The sequence below is a fragment of the Pavona decussata genome, unplaced genomic scaffold (genome assembly GCF_977016875.1).
Source record: "Pavona decussata unplaced genomic scaffold, jaPavDecu1.1 SCAFFOLD_300, whole genome shotgun sequence".
Classification (NCBI taxonomy): domain Eukaryota; kingdom Metazoa; phylum Cnidaria; class Anthozoa; order Scleractinia; family Agariciidae; genus Pavona; species Pavona decussata.
In genome coordinates, this window is record NW_028145697.1 from 1046933 (window position 1) to 1068500 (window position 21568).

The window sequence follows — 21568 nt, forward strand, 5'->3', positions numbered from 1 at the left end:
ACCATCTGCCCCTGGGTCTCCGAAGATGCCTGAAAGGATGAAAGGTCGTCAAGTTACAGTAATGAACACATGGAAAGTTCGCTGTTTACAGCTAAACACCACCCTTCACTTTAAAGATAATACTAGCACCTCAGCCGCTAAGTTTAATTCTGCCAAAGCAAAAGCTAGGACATCCTCTGTGATGTGCGATAATTAAACTTATGTTAGAAATAATCCACATAGGCTCTAGACTAGCTTGGCGTGCGAAGATGCTTACAAATGTGTATTGACTCGTGTACTTCCCTTCATAAAATAACTCTTGTATATTTTATGGTCCAAATTATGTTTTATATTTATATTTCCATCCCAAATTCACACCTCTTATTCCTTTTTTATAAATATACTGTGAAAGTGCTACTGTTACCGTTTTAAAAGCGTGTATCTTTCTCTCTTGTTGTAGTTCATTACGTCACATATTTGTATCATTTCATGAAAGAGTACCGCAGAAATCCGCAATGGTCGTTTTCGTGCTGTTTGGCGTTGCTACTATCTCTTAACGACTTGCAAGGTGAAATACGTGGGCTGGCTGGCAGGGATATTCTGATGCAACAACTACAAAATGGTAAAATGGACATGCCTTCGGTATCCGGTGCTTTAAACGAGAGCCAAGCGGTCAACTTTGGTCTTGAAACTATAGATGACATCGAAGTAACTGAAGAAAGAAATCTTGACAGCACGACTGGCAAAAGAGAAATGAGAATTGAGGAATGTGTCCTCTCCTTCGCTAATGTCAGCATTCATTAGCTGTCTTCGGGTGCACACCAACAACAGTCTTAGATGACCTGATTATTTAGCCCGCGTGCATGCTCACCCAGAATTTTGTTAACTTTTAGACGTAGACAAAGACATTGTTTATAGTGTATGTATTAACAAAGTAAGATGAAAATCGCAAGACGAAAGAGCAAAATGTTACAATTACAGTATCTATCACTTTGAAAAAGTTTTTGTAAGTTTGGTGACTATTGGTTGATAGATGTTTTAAATACCAAATGATTACCAATACATGAATGTTTAAATAAATGTTTAAGTGAAATTTAGGTCTAAGACTTTCTTTCATTTCTTAAAGGAATCCAGTGTTAGTCAATGATAGGCTATCAAGTTACGTAGTTTCTAGTTTGTAGCTTAATTATAAACGGCACTTATCAATGCACTCACACTGAACATGATTGAAGAATAGATTGGACAAACTAAGGCGACGCAAAAAAAACCCGTGGTTCTTTCTTTTTCACATGTCAGTTTACGACAACCGTTTTTTTTCTTAACTCTCGTGTACTACGAACTGTCCAAGCATCTGGAAAAGCCAAAAGTGAACAGTGAATGGGCGCGAATAGTGACGAACCGTCTCGAGTAGTCAACGAATAGGGACGAACAAATGCGGATAGTAGTCGAGAATAGCGAGGGATAGTGAACGAATGTAACGAATTGTGTCAGATATTAGCAATAGTTCGCGAAAAGCGAATAGTCGCGAATGCTACGAATTGTGACGGTCACGAGTGGTCAACGAACAGTCGCGAACAATAACGAATAGCTGCGAACAAGTAGCAAGTAGTTAACAGTTAGTCTTCGAAGCAAGTGGATTGATAGTCGGTGGATATTGCTTATCACTATCCACTGACACTTAGGTGAATAATTGTTTCAGTATTTACCCAACTCACTGTATTTCAACTATCTCCCGAAATCCAGGAGAATTTCGGGTGGTGAATGACAAGTATTATCCGCGGTTTGAATAGCCAATCAGAGCGCGCGAGATCTGACTGTCCCCTGACTTGATAATCACTTATAGCAATTATAGTTCACCAGGAAATGTTTCCGATTCCGTTTGGCTTAAATTGACCATATGGCTTGGTAGTGTCCATCCATGGAGAGACCTTATCAAAGGTTCGCGAAAAAAGGAAACACATTATTTTCCTTTCTTTAAAACAAATAGGTTGCTTACAAATCGTATTCGTTTCTCGTGCGTTTATTCGTCAAGATGTCTGTTTCAGTTCGTTTCACAAAGGAATTTCCGATTTGGTGGTGGCAAGTGATTTCAGGTGGAGTAGATGAAAGCTCACAAGCTTAAATGGGAACCACTGATTCGCAACAAATTTATCGAAGACGTGGTTATTTGAGAGACCCCTTGAATCGCTTTCTACTACTTTTTTTTTTGGCTGTTGTTCTATTGCTGTCGTTGTTTTCTTTCGCTCGTTTCTTCTCGTTCAGCTTACCTTTTCATACTACGACATTGCAATTAATTAAAAATAAAAATAAAAAGTAGAGTGTGTGGATGGGTTGTTATCTAGCTACCTTTAAGTAGTGCAATGTAAGTGGCTTTTGTACTGTAATGTAAGTAATGTAAATAGTAATAGTAATAAAATTGTATAAAAAAAAGTAAGTAGTGAAGATACTGTTAGTATTGCAAATAGTGTATTAGGTATCGTAGTATAGTAAGCATATATTGTAAGTACAGTCAGGACTGTAATTATCACAATTAGTGTCAATTAGTGTTAGTAGTGTTAAGTATTGTATTATTAGTGTTACGTAAACCAAATAAAAATTTAAAAAAAAAAAATAATAATAAAAGCCCCCGAATTGCGATCGAGTCATTTCGCTTCACAGCCTCTTTTATGGCACAGTTGCATTCACTAACAACGTTTGACCTTTCGCTGACAATTTAAGTCGCAGCCTTAATTTGTCTATCCGAACGCAAAAGCGATTTTTTTATGGATTTCTCCGAACGTTTGAGGTGTCATTTTGCAAAAGAGCATTCCAGGTTTTCATCTCAATTTACTTCCGAACTAATGGAGCACCTAAGAACTACCGAACAGACATGCATCGCGCTGAAACAAACCGTTGGGTGCCCTGCTGATGGGGAAAATCCAAAGCAATGATCGTAGAAGCTGTAAGCAAAACTTACCGTCACAATGAGGAATTATCCAGCACTTTTGGAAGTTAAATTGAAAGCACGTTTAGACGAAGAACGCAAATGCCATAATTTGCGAACTTACAGCGCCGACTACACTGCTGTAGTTGTTTGTTTAAGTAACGAGATATTAGCCGATTAGCTGTCTTTTGACCAGTGTAAGAGGCAAGTATGACCTTTACTCAGACGTAAATAAGACTTTATCGTCTGGCATTTGAATTTCACGGCAAAAATAGGATTTCCCGACAGGGACTCCTTAAGGTTAAAGGGGCACACTCACGGCGATTTTGCTGCATTTTGGTCAAAAGTGATGAATTATTTTACAACGAAGTTGTTTTGTAACATGAAATTGCTCTTACAGCATCGGGAAGAAAATATTAAGGTTTTTCTCCAGGGAAGAACAAACCATAACCAATTTTTAGCGACTTCTCTAAAATACACAGGACGAACTAATTTTTTCAAGTTGCAATCCACTTTCATCCCAGCCATCCGCAGCCAAACATAGGTAACAGCAGTCTCTGTGCACTAGTAGGGTTATAACAAAACTAAACCATTATTTCAACTACTCCATTGAAATAAATACGTTTTTTGGTTTTCCATGGTGATCCTGAAAATCGGTGATACTGTCCCTTTAAGCAAAACTTCGCGAGCAGATGAAAAGCGAGGCGAAAGTTAAACTGAACCAATATGGAATGTTATACGAGTGTTCTTGGGCTAAGTACCAAAAACGATACAGCTTATTGATCGACACCACATTCCACCAACGTCAACAAACGTGCAAATGTGAACTCGGATCAAGTAACTGTTAGCTCAAGCAAAACCTTTTCGTCACACAACAATCCGAGTCATGGACAGCAACAAAGTGAAATACTGACTTCAAAATGCCCCCCCCCCCCCCCCCCTCAACCCCCTCCGCATGTCATTTTCCTTCTTCCATACATATATATAAAGTTTATGACGGGAGACGGGGGTGTGTTGGTTGAGACAACAGGTCAGGCTCCTTGTTTTAACTTTGGGTCTCTACAACAATAGATTACCATCGTACTAGACTCTCGAGAAAATAACTTTTTCACAACATCACGAGCCTTCTGGCCAAACGTTCATACACAGTAAAAACCCTTTATACCGTGGTGTATCTTCTGCCTGGTAAATTGTTGTACATAATTTTCTAGTTTGACTCTTTTCTGGCCCTCAACTTGATGTTTAGGCCCTCGTATGAAAAGTTTCCTCCTTAGGGTAGTACAGGAACCGTAGGCAGTGATGCGGAGTCTTTTCCCATTTTTTCCGTTTTGTGTTCATTAACGTTGAAATTTTCGTTTAACCTTTTCAAAGGTTTCTTCCGCCAACCTGATGTCACTTTCCAGGAGATGTTTTATCTGGCGTTCTGTTGGTTTCACACCACAACATTTTTCAAGAATTCTACAATGGCCTCTCAACTCTAAAATTAGACCGACGACAAGACATGGGCGCGCGACTTTTCTTTTCGGGTATCTGATGGCCCTGTTTGGATTCTGGCGCTGGCTATCGATGAACGCTTGGACCTACGGTACTGGGGCTGTATTTTGGCAACGATCTAATTTCAGCGTATAATCGGCGGGACCTCTCCTCGACATACTTTTCATTTCCGTCTGGTAGCCCAGCTTCGTCTTCATCATTTGTATCTTGCGCATTTGCTGAAGGATTGGTTGCGGCCCTGACTTCTGTTCGCAATTGTGAGAAGATGGCCTGTTTTGCTTTGTGCGCATTTTCGCGAACACGACGGCGAATGCCCTCTTGACATGTTGGGCATGTTGAGTTTGGAACACATGTTAAGTGAAATGAATGGCCACATCATTTAAATACTCGCCAATTGGGATCTTGCCGTTCACAATTGGGGAAGTCGCATTTCCTAAAAGGATCAGGCTTGGACTCTTCATTTTAAGATAGGTGCAATCCGCATGGAAGTGCCTTACCAGAGACAGCTTTTTTTTTTTTTACAAAAAAGGCAGCATCCACTCCCGTTTCTCTCCAACTGTAGGTTTAGTTGCGTAGCTCACTGCTTCTGTTGGGTTTATTGACAGTGTTTTCGAAGAGAGTTTGTAGAAATTCTACAGCCTTCAGTTTGGATGACTTTAGTTTGTTTTGAGAAAGTAAGAAGTTCTTTGGAGGAAGAAAAGTTTGTCTAAAACTTTCCTGGCTTTGTTTCGATGCAAAAATGGACTGGCAAGTTTTCTTTATTTGCTCAGGTGTGCTGTGAGGGGACGTCTGATCGCGAATTATAGAATGATAGTATTCCACTGGATACTCAGTAAAGGCCAGAATAGAGTTACGAAAGGTAGCGAGGAGTGGATGCCCTATTTTTTCTCAGCAGACAAGATTCGCGAAGACGCGCAAAGCAAAACAACATCAGCCAAACCCTCTTCACAGCAGAAACGTACAACGCATAGTTATTGGAACGAAAAATCACTTTGGAAATTGTTAGCACTAATGGAAGATAGTTATCAAGAAAACTATTCAGAGTTAAAAACTTTCACCGAAGGCAATCAAAATACTCTCTCGGATGAGGCTCCACCCACCGTATGCGAGCTCTAAAGTTAATGAAATTCTCCAAGGAAAAGAATTATCCGCATAATCCGAATTATAGGGGCTTGCAATTAACAAATATGAACTTATAAATGTGACTCAGAAGTTTGAAAAAGACTTTAAAAACGTTTTCTTGGCCGTTTAAGGATACGTGAAGTGGGCCAAAAAGAGGTACTATACTTGAACGGACGGCCGGCAGCGTTAGCTTTTGATGAGTAAACAATTCGTCTTGGGTAAAATTGGGCGGGCCAGTCACCGGGTTGGGAAAGCACAAAACGCTCACAGTAATACTGCATGTTTGTTGCCATAACGATGTCTATAGCTTTCCTAAAATCTGTTTCTCTTTGCAAAGACAACTGTACACAGTCAATTAGCATTGTATCGTTCATTTTTCGCATTTCCTTTATTTGCGTTTCAACGGCATAGTCATGTGTTCTGAGGCGTTCTTCCTCATATAGTGGGGCGAAAATGTTACTTGCAATCCAGGGTGCATTTTCTTCACAGCATTGAATGAAGGTGCTAAAGCACAAGTTTTTAACTTCTTCGTTCGACGACATGTTTCTTACCAGATCTTCCACAGCAATACTTTCAGGATTGTTCACCGGTTCCATAATCCCATTCCACTGCTTCTACGTTGAATTTTTCTTAATACAATCGTACACATTTTGTTCGCTTGGGACGTTCCTTTGATGGGCCGCTTTTTCGTGTGTACATTTGTGTAGTCGTCTATATTCATTACCAGTAATGTTTTCTGCTTTATTGCAAGATCAATCCACTCGTTTACAATTTTATGATGCTCTGATGAATCTTTCGCTTTGATTAGCTGACAATCGCGATCGCTCATTGATGTGCCAAGTATCTTTTCTTTGTTTAGAATGTTAGTTGATAGTCCTGACCGTACAAGTAGTTGACCATGGTCATGGTCATGGTCATATTGAAATTCGTTGCATTTTTGGGATAATCCGTAGGTCAATAGATTTAAAATTGCAACTGTACGTTTTTCTTTTAGTTCTTTCCTTTGTTTTGAACGCCACCTTGATGTCATAGCGTTTAATATTGCGTCGAAGGCCTCTTCTGCGTTACATTCCTTGCATTCGCGTTTGAACGCAGTAGGCTCGTAATTAGGAACACTTCCCTTTGACTTGACCTAAGGATTGACGATCACATAGTTCGGGAACTCCTTGCGCCTGGTCTGCCTTGGTTTTTGTCTTTGTGTCAAAAAAAAAAAAATAAAAAATAAATAAATAAATATAACTAAAATAAGAATGATGTATTTAACCAGTAAATGACACAGGCATACACGGAAAAACATAATCCGAGTGCTCCTATCAGGAGTCGAACCCTAAGACCTTCCAATTACTAGTTTGGGTTCTCTACCACTGAGCTACAGGGGACTCGTGGGAGCTAAGGCCATTAAGCTAGGTTAATGGGACAAACATCCTGCATACTGCTAGGATTGGAATGTCAATGTGTGGCATATGCGAAATGGAAATGATGTGATGGAATATGGTAAGACTGGTGAATAAATGAGAATGATGTATTAAATCAGTAAATGACACAGGCATACTCGGAAAAAAAAAATCCGAGTGCTCCTATCAGGAGTCGAACCTAAGACCTTCCGATCGCGGCGTGCAACTGGCGGATGTATGGATTACCGTACAGAATGAAATCTGAAAAAATTGTCTCCAGCGTAATGATGTTATACGCCCATTTTTAAGAGTTTTTCCTTTAAAAATTATTCCATGTTATATAGAAATAATACGTCAAAGGGGTTAGCACGAGGTCTAAGACATGGCAATGCCGTGAAAAAAATATTGACACGCACAATATGTAAAGACAATATGGAGTCTAGGTTTCGCCGGAAAAGAGCAGTTGTAACTTCAGCTTAAGTATAAAAAGCACTTACCAGTTTGCCTTGATAACAACGTCGGCATGTCTCGCGATGTCTCGCGATATTTTAAAAGCGGTGGTGAAGGCCAAGCCCTCGTCGCTCCACATTTACAGCAAAATCTTCGCTGCTTGCAACTCACAACATGGACACAAATTAAAAGTGCAAGCAAAACAAAACAAATCTTGAATTTGTTCATCTCTATTGTTTTTTTTTTTTGTTGTTGTTGTTGTTGTTTTTATTTTTTTTGGGGGGGGGGGTATTTGTTTGTTTGTTTGTTTGTTTTTGATATTGAATTTTTTTACACACTGGCGACACTGCAGCTGAAAAACTGATTAAAAAAATGTAACAGCAATAGATAACAATCGCGAAATTGTTGAGTGTTGCAAATCCGTAGTTACGAGAAATGCTGCGGACGGCGACTTGAAATTTCTCGCCAGTGCTGCCCGCCGTACGAGCTAATCTATGTCACATGATCGCGCGAGAACCAATCAGACATTTTTCGCCAGCGAAACAAATGCGAAAATTGGTAAATTGCCGGTTACAAAATACACAGTAAGGACAGCTTCAAAAATCACTGACTTTTTATTTGACTTGCGGAATGGTTTCATTGTACAAGTATCAAAAATATAACAAAAGTGATTGCATGTACTAAAACAAGGAATATCAAAACTGCCCAAAACATCCCAGACAATCCAAAAGTAAGTTAAGGGTTAGGGTTATGGGTTAGTTGTTAGTGATTAAGGTTAAGTTAGTGTTATGATTAACTTTTTTGGATGTCAAGGCTTTTCTGGGCAGTTTTGTATTCCAAGTGCTAGGACAAAACAAAATGGTCGATATATCTGCTTGGATCCAAGAATTACATTTAACGTTTGAAATATTGCTGAGGAAATATTGCTGAGGAAATAATTTGAAACTCTCAGTTCTTAACTGAGTGAAGGTGATAATAAAGAGAACACAAAAGGTATTGCAAAGTAGTTTGCAATGGGTCATACGCGAATAAATCAAAATAATAAAAACAAAAAATTATGGTTGATGCTGCCTTGTTTTTGAAAAGAAATTTGATGAAGATTCAGGGGTTTGGTCATGAAAGACAAAAATAAACAGGAATATTGAGGACAAAAAAAATCCTTAGAAGCAGATTTTCAAGACAATTGATCTCTGCGGGCCCTACAGAGATCAAATTATCTTTTTGTTTCAACCGTTCACAATCCAATTATGTTTCCAGTCATTTTAAACCAGTCGTTTGCATTGTTAGTCTTGCAGGAACAAGGACCTAACCCCTGCAAAATTCTTGGTAGACTCCAGAATACCAAAATAAACGCTTCTCAAATTGGCCAAAGTAAAAAGAAACGGATTTTCAGAATGATGCTGATAAAAAAATGAAGTTTAGTGAATTAAAGTTAAAACTGTTCATTAAGTTTGAAGAACTTCAGTGCCAGAGAATCTGGAGAAAGAAAACAAAAGTTAAAACTGATTAGGGAGGAGTTAACGCAGGGAACAGTTCCTTTCAATAACAAGTTATAGGCCAATTTGTTAAACCAAGTTTAAACGATGGCCTATGGTTACTTCTTGTTTAAAAGTGTTAGAAACAATAGTTAAACAATGGCTAAGATTCGGACCTCTTTCAAAAAATTGTCCAAAGTGAGTTTTTGTAGTGGTTGATTGTTGTGGCAAACTCCTTACACATTTAGCTATGCACGTAGAAAAACTGATAACGTCTGGAGCGTTTTCTTTTTCATAAACTCTTGGTTAAAAAGTGATATACCACTTTTTCGCACAACCTTTTATTACAGGGTAGAAGTATTTGTTTTACACGAAAATGAAGTAGACTTACAGACTTAATCATGTTGTGTGATTTATTTGCTTGGTAACCGTTGAAACCTCACTCACCTCGTTCTCAATCATATGCTGACGCTCTTCAGGGGACAAATTATGAGGCTCAGCATCAAGTATCAGAAGCCTGGAAAGGCCACTGCAATCGACACAAAATTACCGCATAAAACAAGCTCATAGCTGTTTAAGATAACTCAATACTGAGTTGACGTTAAGATTAACGACTTTAGGTACAGGGGAGAGATGCAGCCCCATAAGATGACCTACTCATTCAGTTGTTGTGATGATTGTATACAATGAGCAGTGTAAAGGCTCGCGTTTTGATTAGTCTTGAGGAGTTTGTGATTAAAGTGCACTGTAAGACGCAAGGATGGCGCCATGAGCCGCAGAAAGTTCCCATAACCTTCCCTATTAAACTTTTGCAATATATCGAGGTGATAGATTGTCGGCTAATCTCAAGCCTTGTTAGCCTTACATTAGCCAAGAGGCGTGTTGTCTCTTATAGAAAAATAAGACAACCACAAAAACAGATTCTTCTTAGCAGTAAATCGCCTGAAACTTTCTAAGAACACAGTGAATGGCCGCGGCGGCAGACCAATGAAACAAGAGGCTTCAAGGTATACTGCTATCCAGAAACAGCCACTGCACCGGTATCGCACAGGTGATAACTTACAATCATGTTCAAGCCTGAATGTTTTTTTTTTTTTCCAGGCTTTCTTTTCGCAGCTGTTTAAGGACGGTGCCTACTAATATGCGCGGTTTGTAAGTAAGCAGAAAAAGGAGATTTTAGCAAGGGCTATTGGTATTGGAACCCAAAAAGAAAATTGGGGGTAATCACGCATTTTCAGAGATAATTAAGCAACAATAATTCAAAACAGCAGTAAAATACAAGCAACGTATGGCGTTTTATTCCATATCATATTAAAGCTTTAAAAAATGCATGGTTACCCCCAATTTTCGTTTTGAATACCAAGAGCACTTCCTAAGTTCTGCTTTCTCCGCATAGTTTTAAACCGCGCAAAAAATATCCCTGTATTAGTATGCACCACCCGTAGGAAACCCGAGTATTTAAAGATGCACAGAGCGTATGCACAGTAACAAAAGTAGGCGCCGTCCTTAAGTTGCGTCTATAACTGCAATGGCTTTCCATTATTAATTATTTCATCCACAGTTCAAAATATATCAATTTGCATATTATTTTTTAATTCCACATCCAGAATCATTTTGAATTCTTGAAATTTTAGGAAATTACAATTACAATATAAAGGATTGATACCTTGTGAGTGTATCGACGTCTGCATCATTTGCCAAGTCTTCAATTGAATGTCTGTCATTACCATGACCCGCGACATAGTCTTCTCTCTCCTTGACAAGCTTGTCGATAAGCTGGGAATAGTAATTTACAGGACCTCCAGGGGCTCTTTGAGCAGCCATCATCTGTTAATTAAGAGAATCAAGAATTTCAGAGTAGTAGCAATCAGGGAACGCTAAAGCCAAGTGAGAAGTAATCATGAATGAACAAAAAGAAATATATCAGACATATATACTTTTTTTTTTCGTATTGAATTTGTCACAGCGTGGCACTACAGAGAAAAATCTTTAATAATTCATCAAGAGAAAACAAAGAAAGTCACTGCTGTGACCGTGGTTTGGATATGTGTCGCTAACTACCATAAAAAATTTCCCAACTTTAGCCTTGAATTTCTCTAAGAATTATTGATCATTTCAGAAGCCATATCAAACACTCGAAAGTGTGTTTCAGCAGATATCCAAACATCTCGAAGACGTTTGGCATTGAGTTCACGCTTTCTGTGATTCGCTTCTTTCTCGGTGAAGTCTAAAGGCTGGTTCACACGAGCAACGCAAACGCAAGCGCAAGAGACGTTCACATGTCGAACGCAAACACAAGCAGAATGAGATACGCACGCGCATTTCAGTACCTTAAGATGGCGGCAATCCCAGAGTCCGCGTTACCCTAGAACAGCACTGAGTCGAGAAGCCAGGACTCTGGGAACGAGATAAAAGATGGCGGACGAAGGCGATGTTTTAGGATTGTTTTTCTTTCTCGTTCTCGGCCGTCGTCTGTTAAGGCGAAGACGCCAAATGCAAAGGCATACCGTTTTCAAGCCCCACTTCTCTTCCTACATCACTCCATACAAGTTGCTTCTTGTTTTTTTCTTTGAATCCGCTGCAACTTTTTTCTTAAAGCACAGGATATTTTCTAACACTCTCTGCTAGTTTTTTTCGCATGAGGACGCCATCTTGGTTTGAACTAGAACCGCAGAGACATGGAACGAGTGTTGTTCATCTTACCGTTGCGTTTGTGTTTGTATTGCCCCGATTCACACGTGTGAAATGCAAACGCAAGCGCAAATACAAGCGCAAGGAAATGAAAAATTTTCCATTTCTTGCGTTGGCGCTTGCGTTTGCGTTTGCGTTTGCGTTGTGGTAGTTCACACGTATGTTTGCTTGCGCTTGCGCTTGCATTTGCGTTGCTCGTGTGAACCAGCCTTAAGGATAAAAAAACCCGACTTTTTTTGCAGTCTACAAGACGTGAGGATGGTCGCCGAATAACTTCAGAGTAATAAGTTTAAAGAGGACCTCCTGGGGTCGTGATGTGAGCAGCGATCATCTGTCCAACGAACTGAGAGATGGGATCTCCAGATATTAACAAAGTTCTCAAATACGATGGAAAAACGTTTCGAGTTCCGGATCAAATTGCAAATTCCTACAATGTAATTGGGGCATTCTCCAGCTTGAATTGGAATTTGGAAACGTTGGGTCTTTTTTAGGAGAGGGGAAAACCGGAGCACCCGGTTCTCCACAGGAGAAAAGCCTCTTGGAGCAACGACGAGCACCAAGAACAAATTCAACTCACTGATGACGAGAGTGGGAGTCGAACCCGAGCCACAAGGGTGGGAGGAGAGTTCTCTCACCACTGTGCCATCGTGCCCTCCTAAATACAAACAGACTGATACAACATACAAAGAGAAGGAAACTGAAATCAACCTCTTGCACCACTTCTGTCGGAAGTGACCTCTTCCTTCTTTCACTGTCAACTATTACATCTCTGGCAACTCCAATCTCCTCCTGCAGGGAAGGGCGTCTCTTCCCAGCAAACTGCTGTTTAATGGCGCGGCATTTGTTTTTGGATCGTTCAACGCTCTGTTTGTAGTCCCATTTTGGTGCAACCACCTCTTGCGCAGTTTGTAACTCCTCCAGAAAAGACAACCGGCGCTGGTTCCGATTGGATCCTGGAGCTGAGCAACGGGTTTTGATCACGCGCCTTCTTTCCTTCGCTTTCTTCTCATATTGTTTGTTTTTTGCATGCCCATCAATGATTCCCTTAGCAATCAACAAACTGTCAGCCAGGGAGTCTCTTCTCTGATAGGTTTCTCTCTTGATAACTTTTCTCCTTTCCGCATTCCGAGGATCTCGTTGCCAGTCATCTGCAAGTATCTTCGCTCGTTTTACACGATTACTCTGGTCAATGAACTGAATGTTTATCTGGTTGTTTGCACGCAATCCACTGTCATGAGGCTGCACATAACCCACACCTGTCTTGACTGCAAAAAAAATAAATAAATAAAAAAAACCAGTTAGCATTAATAGTTTAATAAAGAGGAAGTATCACGGGGATTTTGACCTTTTATTGTGAAAATGGTGCGACAACGCCTTCACTTAGTTACAAAATAATTCTATTACATCAAGAAAAAGAAATCATGTAAATTCCTGAAAAGAAAAAACTCATGACCTGCTCTAGTGCATTTTGGGAACGACAACACGAGAACTTGAAAACAGTTAATTTTTACACTAGGGTGATAATTTACAACAAATGTGAACAATACTTTTAGATTTCTGTTGATAGCAAAACGTTTTGAAGCTTTTGATACAACACCAAATTCCCATGATAGTTCCCTTTTAATGAGGCGAGTTGACGGCTAACAGTACAGCTTTCCATGTACCTTAACACCAAGTGACTTGTTTTTGTAACACGAAAATCCTTGTTCAAATCATCAGCCAGACATAATGGGTAAGTGGTCATTTAACCCCAGATTTAAGACATTTAGCCCTCTGGCCAACGTATGTCAAAAATGAAGCGACGTCTTCAATAGGCGATTGCGCGTTGACATTATTTTACTACAACTATCAGAATCCTCCTTGGTTTTCCTATGTTATGTAAATTTTGTAATCCCAGTGAGATTGAGATAACAATATCCCTAATTTGCAAAACGAAAACAACAAACAGCATGATTCTCGTAGTTGAAGTAAATGGCGTCATCGTGAAAATGGCCTTTTCATACATGTATGCCGTAGCGTTCTTGCGCCAAACCTAATTGCATAAATAATAATGTATTTTTTTCAAAATGACAAGGCTTGTGATTACCTTAATCCTGGTGGCATTACCAACGAAGTATAAGATTGCATATGCACACAAAACAAAAATTAAAAGAATTTGGTTCGACATTTCCATTTAAAGCTAAGCTTAACTGTGTCTAAGGTCAGAGCAGATTCCACGCTCAAAGCAACTGCCCGTCCTCACAGAGCTGGAACGGACTGCAAAACCCCGTATGAGACCCCAAAGGCGCATGACCTCCCAAACGCCGCAGACCAGCATTGGTTCCAGTCTAACTTAGACTAAATTACATTTAGCCGCATTAAAATGTACGACAGCAATGAACCAATCAAATGGATATGCATACACATATTTTTACCTGAACTTTGATAAGATACTGGAGTGTAGTATTCTTGTGGGGGAGGAGGTGGGGGAATGGGGACAGCTGCTGAAGCATATTTTGGATCTACTCGAATGCTTGACAGTTCATCACCATACATGTACCACCCTGATTCGACATCTTCTTGGTTCTTCATACGTTGACACATATGTGCATAGTACTTTCGAACTGGCCTGTATATTGAGAGGGTAAAAGCGTTTTGTTGTCAGGAAGCAATTTAACTTATAAAAGCGAGACTACTTAGTTTATATGCACATTTGCAAAAACAAAGCCCCCAAAAATTGCAATATTTGAGCAGGATTTAAGCAAACGTACAGTCAAGTACTTTCACTAGTGACTCAAATGATAAAACTTAAACACGACAAGCTTTCATATCGTCAAATGCAAACATTAGTCAAATCTGAGCTAAAACAACGAGTTATCTAAAAAATACTACAGGCCAGTTATGCCCTGAGACCTAAATAATGATGATGATGATGATGATGATGATGATGGCAATATTTTAAGAGGAGGCCTCCAATCACCTGATGGTGGTTTTCAGGAGGGTCCTCTAAAATAAAGGTTAAAAATACATAAAAATAAAAGTAAAATACAGCTAAAAACTGGGACACAACTAAGGTTCAGTTAAAGATACTAACTAAAGTTAATTGCTTTATAAGAATAATATAAAACTGAGTTGTTCATGATTAAAATCATTCAAAACAAAAAATGAAGACTTAAACACTTTCAGTAGGGATGCATTCAAAATTTCTGTCTGCAATCAATACAAGGAAAAATTGAAAAAACAAAACACTGTATGAACGTTTTAGGCTTACATGTACATTGAATACTGGCCCAAGATGACATGGCTTTTAACATTTAGGGCCAGCACTTATAAAAGTAGTATTTAAATCATGTAAACTTACCATGCAAATACAAAAAAGGCAGCCATAAGAAGAATAACAAGCGATCCACCTGTTATAAAAATAATCACCAATGTTGTTTGAGCTGAAGATGCATCCCCTTCAGCTGCCTTCTGTTTTTGTTTGTTTGTATTAACAGGGTCATCACGACGTCTAACATGAGCCATGGCAAAACCATTCCAACGGATATCAGAAGCAGGCATGGAAAATGGTTCATCAGTATCCTCTACATTGCTTTCTTCAGGTACAGCTTGTTCTTGCCATGAAGAAGAACCTTCGCCACTGCCATCCTCATCATCACCATCCTGAATATCAATGGATTCCTCTGTGGTATACTCCTGCTCTTTATAATCGTCTCCAACGAAGTATTCTTCTGGCATTTCTGACATCAGATGAAGGTCTTCGTCATCACTGACAGCTCTCTCTTGCCTTGAGGAACCTTTACGCCTGTCATCCTTGTCATCACCATCCTGAATATCAGTGAATTCCTCTGTGGTATACTCCTGCTCTTTATACTTGTCTCCAACGGAGTATTCTTCTTGCATTTCTGACATCAGATAAAGGTCTTCGTCATCACTGACAGCTCGCTCTTGCCTTGAGGAAGCTTTACGCCTGTCATCCTCATCATCACCATTCTGAATATCAATGGATTCCTCTGTGGTAAACTCCTGCTCTTTATACTCGTCTCCAACGGAGTATTCTCCTGGCATTTCTGACACCAGATGAAGGTCTTCACCATCACTGACAGCTCGCTCTAGCCTTAAAGAACCTTGACTCCTGCCATCCTCGTCATCACCATCATAGATACCAACAAAATCCTCAGTGGTATGCACCTGGTTGTTGTTCTCATCTCCAACAAATAATTTTGATGACATATCTGACGCCAGATGAAGGTTTCCATCATCATTGACTTTAGAGACAGCTTGTTCTTCATCGTCCTCGTCATCACCATAGTGGATACCAACAAAGCCCTCAGTCGTCCATGCCTGCTGTTCATATTCGTCTCCAACAGAGACGTCTTCTGGCATTTCTGACACCAGATGAAGGTCTTCATCATCAACTCCCTCTTCACCAGCAAACTCTTGTGCTGTCGCCTCTGGCATCTATAGATTGTGTAATAAACGTTTCATTTACATGTAAGATACGTATACCAACGGTAGAATATTTTTCAGCATCCTATGGTCCACTACATTTTCAACAAATTGAGTGAAATATGACTTGTGTATATTATATCATGACTAAATGTTTTAAACATTTATATAGCAGACATTCCTCATACAGTAGAAGCCTATTTTCAATCAGTGGCTTAAAGCCATGGTGAACAAGAGACTCAGTCACTGTGAAGATTAGCATATTATATGTCATATGTTTGTCCTTAGTGTCTGGCACATCACTTATCTACTGTGGGCTAATTTTCACACAGTCACAGCATTTTATTTTAGAAGTTTCACACGCAGCTCTTCAAGCACCAGTTCCGTACTGTGCGCATTATCCTAATCATCTGTAAAAATGCCGTGGGATAAAATCTCTAGGTGGATGAGAAAACAGGAGAAATTTTGAAGCTTGAAGATCAAAGCTGTTCAAGTTGGGAACTTCACTGAGAGTGTAATTCAGGCAAAAGATATTTCATTTTCAGCTCACACATACAGTATGACCTTTATTAATATAACCAATGTTTACTATTTATAGTTCATTTAGCTTAGCCTGACTTGGCAGAGACAAAACAGCAGCTTGTGTCAATTATTGTAGGCCAATGACTTTATCCCCCCCCCCCCCCCCTCTCCCCTCCATGGAAAGATTGCACTACTAACAGGGGCTACATCTCAACAGCTCATTTGGCACAGTGAGGGGGCTCTTTAACACCTTTACAATTTTGTATGGTCAAATTGTTGCCTCAGAAACTTAGTCATTAAGATAACTAATTTATATTGGTAATTGAACTGAGTGGAGTGCAATTTGGTCTGAAATCGTACGCGTGATTTCAAAATCAAACGAGCGCGCAGCGCGAGTTTGATTTGAAATCACAAGACAAGTATGATTTCAGACCAAAATTGCACGACATGAAGTTCAATTACCACTTAATTACATCCACTTTAAAATCACAGAGTATCATTGTCAATATTAATATTCTATTTGTGTTCATTTCCATTTTGATGGGCTATAGAAAGGATGCGATTTAGAGCAAAAAATGGTGCAATTTGGGAATAAATTGCACCATTTTGGACCAATGACAGATTCCAAGGATCACCAGTGATTTCAAAATGGATGTAATTAATAGTAAGGTGTTAAATAACATTGATAATTATGATAGGTGCTAAATGTACCAATATGAAATCAATTTTAAAGGTGACAGCAAGTTAAAAATTTACAATACCATTTCCTCTGTTTCTTCTCCTGAAGATGAACCACTGCCCTGTTCTCCATCTTCATCTTCACCTGAATCAAAGGCAAACCTGCAAATGAAAGGAATAGTGATCAGAAACATCAAGGCTTGGTTGCAGAACGCACAATGCCAAAAGCAGAATCCATAGAAGTCCTTTTATGCACTGGCTGCCATAACAACAACTTACAGAAAAAGCTAACCATCTGTATAATCAGTGCTTAACCCTAAACAGTATAGAAGAAGTGCTTAGACCTACATAACTTTGTTCATTGCTTAATGCTTAACTGTTATAGGTGGTGTAAAATGCAAAGTTAAGCAACCAACTATATTATTGAGGTCTTAAACCCCTTTGTATACCATTTAGGGTTATAAGCACTGATTATAAGTTGTTGTTATGGCAGACATTCGACATTATAGGCCTACATGTGCTATTGATTTGGTGTTTGGCGTTCAGTGTTCTGCAAAAAACTCTTGCAGTTTGGTCACCTGCCGGGTAACCAAAAGCTGACTGACTAGCTGTTTAATGTGGCGCTGCTGTTTATCACTGAAGTAGCAGAAAGTGGCAGGCTTATATTAACTTCAATTTTGAGCAGGTGCGGGTTGTGAAAATGAGGATTTACTTAATCTAGGAACTAAATGTAAGGACTTTTAGACATGCGGATTTTAATTATATATAGGGAATTTTAAAATAGGATTACGGGTGTGAGGATTTTACAGTGTACGTATATATCTATTATCTTATTATTCTTACTTATTACTTTGCACGACCCCACAAGCTGCAGAGCTTTAATTTTTATCATGCTGAATTAAAGGCTGTCTGTCTGTCTGTCAGTCTGTCTGTCTGTCGGTCTGTCGGTCTGTCTTACTTTGATTGAACAGAAGCCTTGATCCTGAACAGCTGATCTCCTTACTACTAAAAACCTAAAGCAATTGCAGTTCATCTACATTAAATGATAAAAGCACAGAAATATACCTTTTTGATCAATGGTGGCCAATTTACTAATTCTTTTCGATAGATGTTAATTAGTCCTACTAACCTTATTTTAGAGTAAATTAAATTTATATTGAATTTTGCAAGTGCTAACGAGGCTAGTGAGGCTAATCATGGCTCCACATATGTGAAAGAATAATTTAAAGGCCACCATTTATGAAAAAGGTCTATAGCCCTAGTGCCCACATTTTTGACAAAATACTTCTTGATTCAGAACAAGTCCGTAGTTCAGACCATTCCTGATTTTGCACTTTACCTCCTCGGTATGAATCCACCCTTGGTACTTAGCAGAATCTTTTCTGCAGCCCTCTCTGGGGCATTAGGAGAATGTATCTCCCTGGATATTGGGTCATGCCCAATGAAATCACCTGCGGTCACCTCAGACTGCAGAGGTAACACAGGTGCGGAAGTGTCCCGACTGGAGTATCCAAGCCAGTGACAATCACCTGCAGAAACAAAAGAGAGAAAAGGTATTATGTAACTGAAAAACAAATACCTGCGGGATAAACTTCTCAGCAAAGTTACAACTCCACCATGCCTTGGCCTCCCATGTAGCAAATAATTTCCCACAGTGTCAATCTTCCAGGCTGATCCCCAGGCATTATTATCATTATTATTATTTCTTTCTTTTCTTTTCTTTTTGACATATCACAAAATGCCCCATGGTAGGGACAAACAGGCTGTTCAAATGCTCCATGATACAGCTAAACAAAGCAAGTTGACGTCTTTATTTGTGGGCATACTTTCATTCTAATCAAAGCTACAGGTAAGCATAGGCTGAAACTAATTATTCTAAAAAGTTTTATTTCTCTGTAATTCTCCAGCGACCATTTGTATTTACTGATGAACTTATTATTATTCAAAGGAAGTGATTGTGCCAGTGAGGAGAAATACATGACACAGTCAACTGCCCCTGATTAGACCAGCAGAGGTACTTTGCACAACGCTCAATGCCGAATCCATAGAAGTCCTTTTATGCAATGGCTGCCATAACAACAACTTAAAGCTAACAGCCTGTATAAACAGTGCTGAGCCCTAAACAGCATAAAGAGGTGCTTAGACCTAAATAATTTCATTTCTTGCTTAATGCTAAACTGTTATAGGTAGCATAAAATGCGGTGTTCGACATTCGGCATTCTGCAAAATACCCCTGCCGGTTAAACAATGAATGATATTATTTAGGTCTAAGCACTTTTGTATACTATTTAGGGTTAAGCACTGATTATACAGACAGTTAGCTGTTAGTTTTGTTTATGTTATGGCAGACATCGGACATTACAGGACTACTATGAATTTGGCATTCGACGTTCTGTAAAATACCCCTGCCGTGATTAGACGAAAGTCTCGCCCACGGGATGGACAATGAGGCAAAATGCCCCACTAATATAAATGTCCGGGGAAGAGATGGGTATTGCTGGAGTTGACTGATGCGCAAGGGGGAACAAAAGCTAGCTCCACACATTCATAAAACCGATACTGATGATTGCGAGCCCAAAATTAACAATCTAAACACAAGAAACAAGGGTAAGCTAGATGTTCGCACAGCACCATACTCTAATGTATACATTTTGCGACTCAAACTCTATTCATGCTTGTTCTTTGTGTAACAGTAAGAGGGTTTAATATGACAGTGATGCATGTATAAGTAAATGGGGAGCTGTGCAGGACTCTTTCCGAATCAAGTGCAACATCGCTTTTTCATATGGCCTTCACAAACCTGGGCCCAGTTGTTCATTAAGCCCGATTAAGCTAATCCTGGGGTGCGTTCCATTGGGAAATCCGGATTTAGATTTTCAAAATCTAAATCCGGATTTCCCAATCGAACGTAAAATCCGAAAACGGATTTCACCTCCGAGAAATCCGTTCTCAGGGTGGATTTCAATTAAGAAATCCAAATCCGGATTTTTTGGATTTCCCTTTTTGTCGTTCGATTGGGAAATCCGAAAAAAGGATTTGCTAAACTGTTCTCGTGAGCAGCGTTCCCGTTCCGCGCCAATGCGTACGCATAATTAGCACGAGATAGTCCGCTGTTCACGAGAATAGTTTAGCAAATCCTTTTTCGGATTTCCCAATCAAACGACAAAAAAGGGAATCCAAAAAATCCGGATTTGGATTTCTTAATTGAAATCCACCCTGAGAACGGATTTCTCGGAGGTGAAATCCGTTTTCGGATTTCGCGTTCGAATGGGAAATCTGGGTTTAGATTTTGAAAAGCTACATCCGGATTTCCCAATCGAACGCACCCCTGGATTAACAACAACCTTGGTTCGAGTTTAACACAACAATAAAGATTTTTCAAAAAGATTTTTTTCCCTCAGTTTTGACGTTGACTTTTCTTTACCACTACCTTAAAATCAGAGATTAAAAACAATTTTAACGATCGAGCAGAAAACCTCGGTTAACTTTTAATCGTGGATTAACGTTAATCGGCTTTCGAACAACCGGGCCCTGATTTGATAACAAGCAAGCCCACTGCCAAGCGCAAAGCAAAAGAAAGTGGCTAAACGCTACCTTTCCCCTTCATAAATTTCACCCGAAATAACACCAAACCTACCTTGCAATCGCTAACATAGATAATTATGTACATGTAGGTTGCTAACGCTCCTTTAAAGCGCTGAGCAAGTGAGCTTCATTTCTTTCCGCAAGATACTGAAGGAAGCCGCCATCTTGGCCGCGACTCCTACATGTACATGAAGTGGCCTGGTGTAAGCTTCAAAAGTGGCGGGAAAAGTCGCGGGAAAAATACAGCGGGAATCCCGGCGTACCATAAGTTTCTTTATTCTTTCGTTTGTTTTGTTTTGTTTTGTTTTGTTTTGTTTTGCTTGCTTGTTTGTTTGTTTTTTCGATTGAACTGCAAGTTTTGGCTAGGTAACTGCGTTCTGGTTGGTTTCTCAAAAGTGCGCAGCGCGCACGTTTGAGAAACGAGAGCAGCGCGCTCCGATATTTTAAACTCTCTCTCCACAGCCGCGGATCCTCACATCACACCCGCAATGAATGCCCATATGCCGGTCTATTTTCTTTTCATTTTCTTAACTCTAGCGTTCTGTTTGTGGGTGTATAACGATTATCAGTGGCAACAAAAAAAAAGTTTAAAAAAAAGGCTGACTAATTAAGAAAGTAAAACCGCGTGCAAACCAAAACTGAATTAAATAGGAAAACATCCAACTTACCTTGTGCAATATATGCACAAGTGAAAAAGATCAAAATGATCCAAAGCTTTTTCATGTTTTCCTTACGGCATCGCTACGTGGTTTTTTTCAACTCGTTTACGACATTGCTACATGTTGTCTGTCCGAACTCAATCGAAAGATGACTGACTCTGTAAGATG

At 39.5% G+C, this 21568-nt stretch overlaps 2 protein-coding genes and 1 pseudogene across 5 annotated transcripts in view; 1 reads left to right on the forward strand and 2 right to left on the reverse strand.

Annotated features, from left to right (window-relative positions):
• LOC146454510 (uncharacterized) overlaps nucleotides 1-3780 on the forward strand; it is an 81130-nt gene extending 77350 nt beyond the window's left edge. For all 3 annotated transcript variants that reach the window (XM_085094992.1, XM_085094991.1, XM_085094993.1), the window contains one exon: nucleotides 440-3780. In XM_085094992.1, coding sequence (XP_084951118.1) covers nucleotides 440-783 — 344 coding nt within the window. In that variant the 3' untranslated portion in view covers nucleotides 784-3780. The remainder of the gene's footprint in view (nucleotides 1-439) is intronic.
• Nucleotides 3781-3915: 135 nt separating this feature from the next.
• LOC146454512 (uncharacterized) lies at nucleotides 3916-7533 on the reverse strand (annotated as a pseudogene). Its single transcript, XR_014859209.1, has 2 exons — nucleotides 7410-7533; nucleotides 3916-6711 (listed from the first exon to the last, which is right to left on the reverse strand). The product of XR_014859209.1 is annotated as an uncharacterized LOC146454512 (transcript).
• Nucleotides 7534-8285: 752 nt separating this feature from the next.
• LOC146454513 (uncharacterized) lies at nucleotides 8286-21568 on the reverse strand. The gene is made up of 9 exons (XM_085095099.1): nucleotides 21410-21568; nucleotides 18496-18685; nucleotides 17240-17318; nucleotides 14869-15968; nucleotides 13943-14136; nucleotides 12237-12793; nucleotides 10504-10664; nucleotides 9285-9366; nucleotides 8286-8838 (listed from the first exon to the last, which is right to left on the reverse strand). The coding sequence occupies exons 1-9, from the start codon at nucleotides 21462-21464 to the stop codon at nucleotides 8824-8826; spliced, it is 2433 nt and encodes an 810-aa protein (XP_084951225.1). The 5' UTR covers nucleotides 21465-21568; the 3' UTR covers nucleotides 8286-8823.

Coding starts and splice junctions, on each gene's coding strand:
- LOC146454513 (XM_085095099.1), bottom strand. CDS start 21,464: ATGAAAAAGCTTTGGATCATTTTGATCTTTTTCACTTGTGCATATATT. Junction 18,686..21,409: donor TTGTGCATATATTGCACAAG/GTAAGTTGGATG, acceptor TTGTTTCTGCAG/GTGATTGTCACTGGCTTGGA. Junction 17,319..18,495: donor GGTGGATTCATACCGAGGAG/GTAAAGTGCAAA, acceptor TTTCATTTGCAG/GTTTGCCTTTGATTCAGGTG.